The sequence below is a fragment of the Triticum dicoccoides genome, chromosome 7A (genome assembly GCF_002162155.2).
Source record: "Triticum dicoccoides isolate Atlit2015 ecotype Zavitan chromosome 7A, WEW_v2.0, whole genome shotgun sequence".
Classification (NCBI taxonomy): domain Eukaryota; kingdom Viridiplantae; phylum Streptophyta; class Magnoliopsida; order Poales; family Poaceae; genus Triticum; species Triticum dicoccoides.
Genome location: NC_041392.1, coordinates 663,270,954 through 663,273,778, shown reverse-complemented (window position 1 = coordinate 663,273,778; position 2,825 = coordinate 663,270,954). Strand labels below are relative to the sequence as shown.

At 40.5% G+C, this 2,825-nt stretch overlaps 1 protein-coding gene across 1 annotated transcript; it reads right to left on the bottom strand.

Moving 5' to 3' along the window:
• Positions 1-398: 398 nt before the first annotated feature.
• LOC119333831 lies at positions 399-1,869 on the bottom strand. Its single transcript, XM_037606587.1, has 4 exons — positions 1,795-1,869; positions 1,666-1,752; positions 1,360-1,585; positions 399-579 (listed from the first exon to the last, which is right to left on the bottom strand). The coding sequence occupies exons 1-4, from the start codon at positions 1,867-1,869 to the stop codon at positions 401-403; spliced, it is 567 nt and encodes a 188-aa protein (XP_037462484.1). The 3' UTR covers positions 399-400.
• Positions 1,870-2,825: the final 956 nt, after the last annotated feature.

The window sequence follows — 2,825 nt, the reverse complement described above, 5'->3', positions numbered from 1 at the left end:
TAAAACTTGATGGAGTGAGTAAGGTAGTTAAATTTAATTTTCTGCAACATAAACCAAAGAATATCAATGCAATAAATTGTTTGAGTAGTCTGGTCAATTTAAATGTGCACAACAGTGGTAAATGCAAAAAAGGAATATCTATTAACACTGGCATGCCATTTTCAAATTAAAAACTAGATAATCAGTTTAGCAAAAACAAATAGAAAGGTGAGCTGAAGCGAACTTACGCCAAGCTTGCTTGGTGATTTCTCTGACTTGTCAATGTTAAATTTGTTAAGTAGTTTATCGAAACCATATCCACTCCTCCCCTTTGCTAGCTTTATCCACTTCCATTTCTCCTTGAATGACCTATAGTGTCGATCAACTTGTTTCGCTGTAGTTGTAATTCCAAACTTGTCATTCAAATCATTAGCACATTGTAGATGGTGTTGTGCCTTCCACTTGAAGGTTGGTGGCTTGTCCCTTTGCTTCTCGATATACCACTCAAGCATATACTTGGTACAATCATCACTCCATGACATGTAATTATCACGAGAGCGAGCAACCTCGCTCTTGGCACCTTCTTTTTGCTCACCCATTCTATAAATGAAGGTCAGAAGTCAATATGCTATTATGTCAGCGAATACACAAGGGTTTCAGCACAAGCAGACAATCCATACATTACCAACAGTACATTCCAAATTAAAAGTACAGTTGCGCAATACACGGAAAAGAAAATTACAGAGCTAGATTAACACAAAATGTCTAAACATGGAACTGCTAAATGAGGGAAATGTACTACAGCAAAGTAGTTTCAAATGGTACTAGCACTGCTCCCGCTGTCTGAAGCATAATTGTTTGCCAATCTCTCTCTATCATTCCACATCTGTTGGGCAATCAAATCATGCTTGGCTGCCCACTCGCGTACATCACTCTCTCGGTCGGAGACACGATTGCTACTCCTTGGCAGGTGGTGGTACCAAGTTGGTTCGTCATCTACAAACTCATCGGGTCCATTGTCTAAAATCTAGTTGTGAATGACGCAACAAGCAATAACCACCTTGGGTTGTGATTTCAAGGGTATGAAAGGTCTATTACTAAGAATCTTGAAACGATTCTTAATAGCTGCAAAGGCTCGCTCGACCGTTGTCCTTAGTGAGGAATGACGGTGGTTGAACAGCTCTTTTGGAGAGGTTGGACGATTCGGACCATGGAACTCCTGCAGATGATAGCGAACACCTCGATAGGGTGGCAATATGCCCGGCCTGGTGGCATACCCAGCATCTGCCAAATAAAATTTTCCTACATACATAGTGGAATACCACCTTAAGTTAATTTACTATGTTTAGACTAAACAACATTTTTTTAATGTGCAATTACCTTCTGGAATTTTGAGACCGTTTGGACGAGATAGGGCATCATGCAATACAGCAGAATCATGAGCAGATCCCTCCCACCCTGCTAGAACATACGTGAATCTAAGATCGAAATCCACGGCAGCTAGGACATTCTGTGTGGGATATGGCTTGCGGCCCCTAAACCTGTCCACATATTTTGAAGGCACACGTGCCCTAATATGGGTGCCATCTAGTGCCCCTATACATCCCTAGAAAAAAATAAAACATGTGTGAATTAGAATGAACTTAGTTTGGAAATTAACTAGTATAACACACTGGTTAGAGTTACCTCAAAGTAGGGATAAAATCTGTTTGGGTTGGTAGTGATCTTAACATGTGTATCTGTAGACCGAGTGCAAATTATTTCACAGGCTAACTTCACAAGGGCACATAGGACGATGTTAAAATACCTACTCACTGTCTCCTCAGATCGCCACAATGCAAATCCTACAGAGGAATGAGTGTGATATTGCCCAACAATTTTCAAAAACATAGCTAGCTGCTCCTCTACGGACACATGAATTGTGTCAACCAGAAGCTTTTTGTCCCTAAGGTGAGCACACAACTTGTAGAAAACAGTCGGATACATCCTGAGCTGGCGCAAACACATCCTTTCCGAGGTGTCGATCAGTCTAATTAATTCAGTACTCCTCCAAATATCTCTCTGTACAAGTGGACCATACTTGACACATTTAGCTCTATTCTTCCTCTCTTTTTTCTTGCTCCACCAAAGGACCAACATTACAAAAAGGACAAGTAGTGTGCGTTGCTTCCACATACAGTAATATAGATATTGTTGTTGAGAATTATCCATCTGAGTAAAGATAAGATGCATAAGCATAAAAGAAAATGGAAAAGCAATGCAAAGCATGTGCAAGCAGATAGTAAATAATTTGTCAATACATAAAAAAATTCTATTGTCAAAAGTAATGCAAAGCATGTACAAGCAGATAGTACAAGCAGAGGTGTGTGACTTTTATTGTCAAAAGCAAGATGATACTGCTTTGTCTTTCAAGCCCTCAGATATATTAGAAGAGAGTATTAGGTGTCAGCCCTCCCACCGTGGCAGTGGAAAAGTATGAGGGCACATGTTGTAGTAATATCCTAGCATCAATTAGTCCAGCATATAATCTTTAAGCAAGGTATTTAGCTTCAGATTTATGGAGATGTAAGGTATTAAAATAACTCTGAACCATTCCTGAATCCTGCACCAAGTACAAGACAGAGAAGAGAAGATAAGAGCGCACTGCTTGTCCAGTCAGATGAGAACGGACTGCAGATGCAAACTAAGAGAGACCAGTACCCCTCACATCTAGAAACAATAATCACGTACATCTTCTTGTGGTGTCAGATGAGAGGGCACTGCAGGCGATTGGGTAGAGTGTACACAGGGAAAGAAGGAAAGACCCATCAGATTTGGGCACGAACTAACCTTGATTGCTCCGGTGG

What these genes read in the sequence shown, in the direction of transcription:
- LOC119333831 (XM_037606587.1), bottom strand. Translation starts at nt 1,869, where the DNA reads ATGTTTTTGAAAATTGTTGGGCAATATCACACTCATTCCTCTGTAGGA. An exon ending in TGTGGCGATCTGAGGAGACA is followed by an intron (nt 1,753 to 1,794) that starts GTGAGTAGGTAT and finishes GCCCTTGTGAAG; the next exon opens with TTAGCCTGTGAAATAATTTG. An exon ending in CGGTCTCAAAATTCCAGAAG is followed by an intron (nt 580 to 1,359) that starts GTAATTGCACAT and finishes CTTCATTTATAG; the next exon opens with AATGGGTGAGCAAAAAGAAG.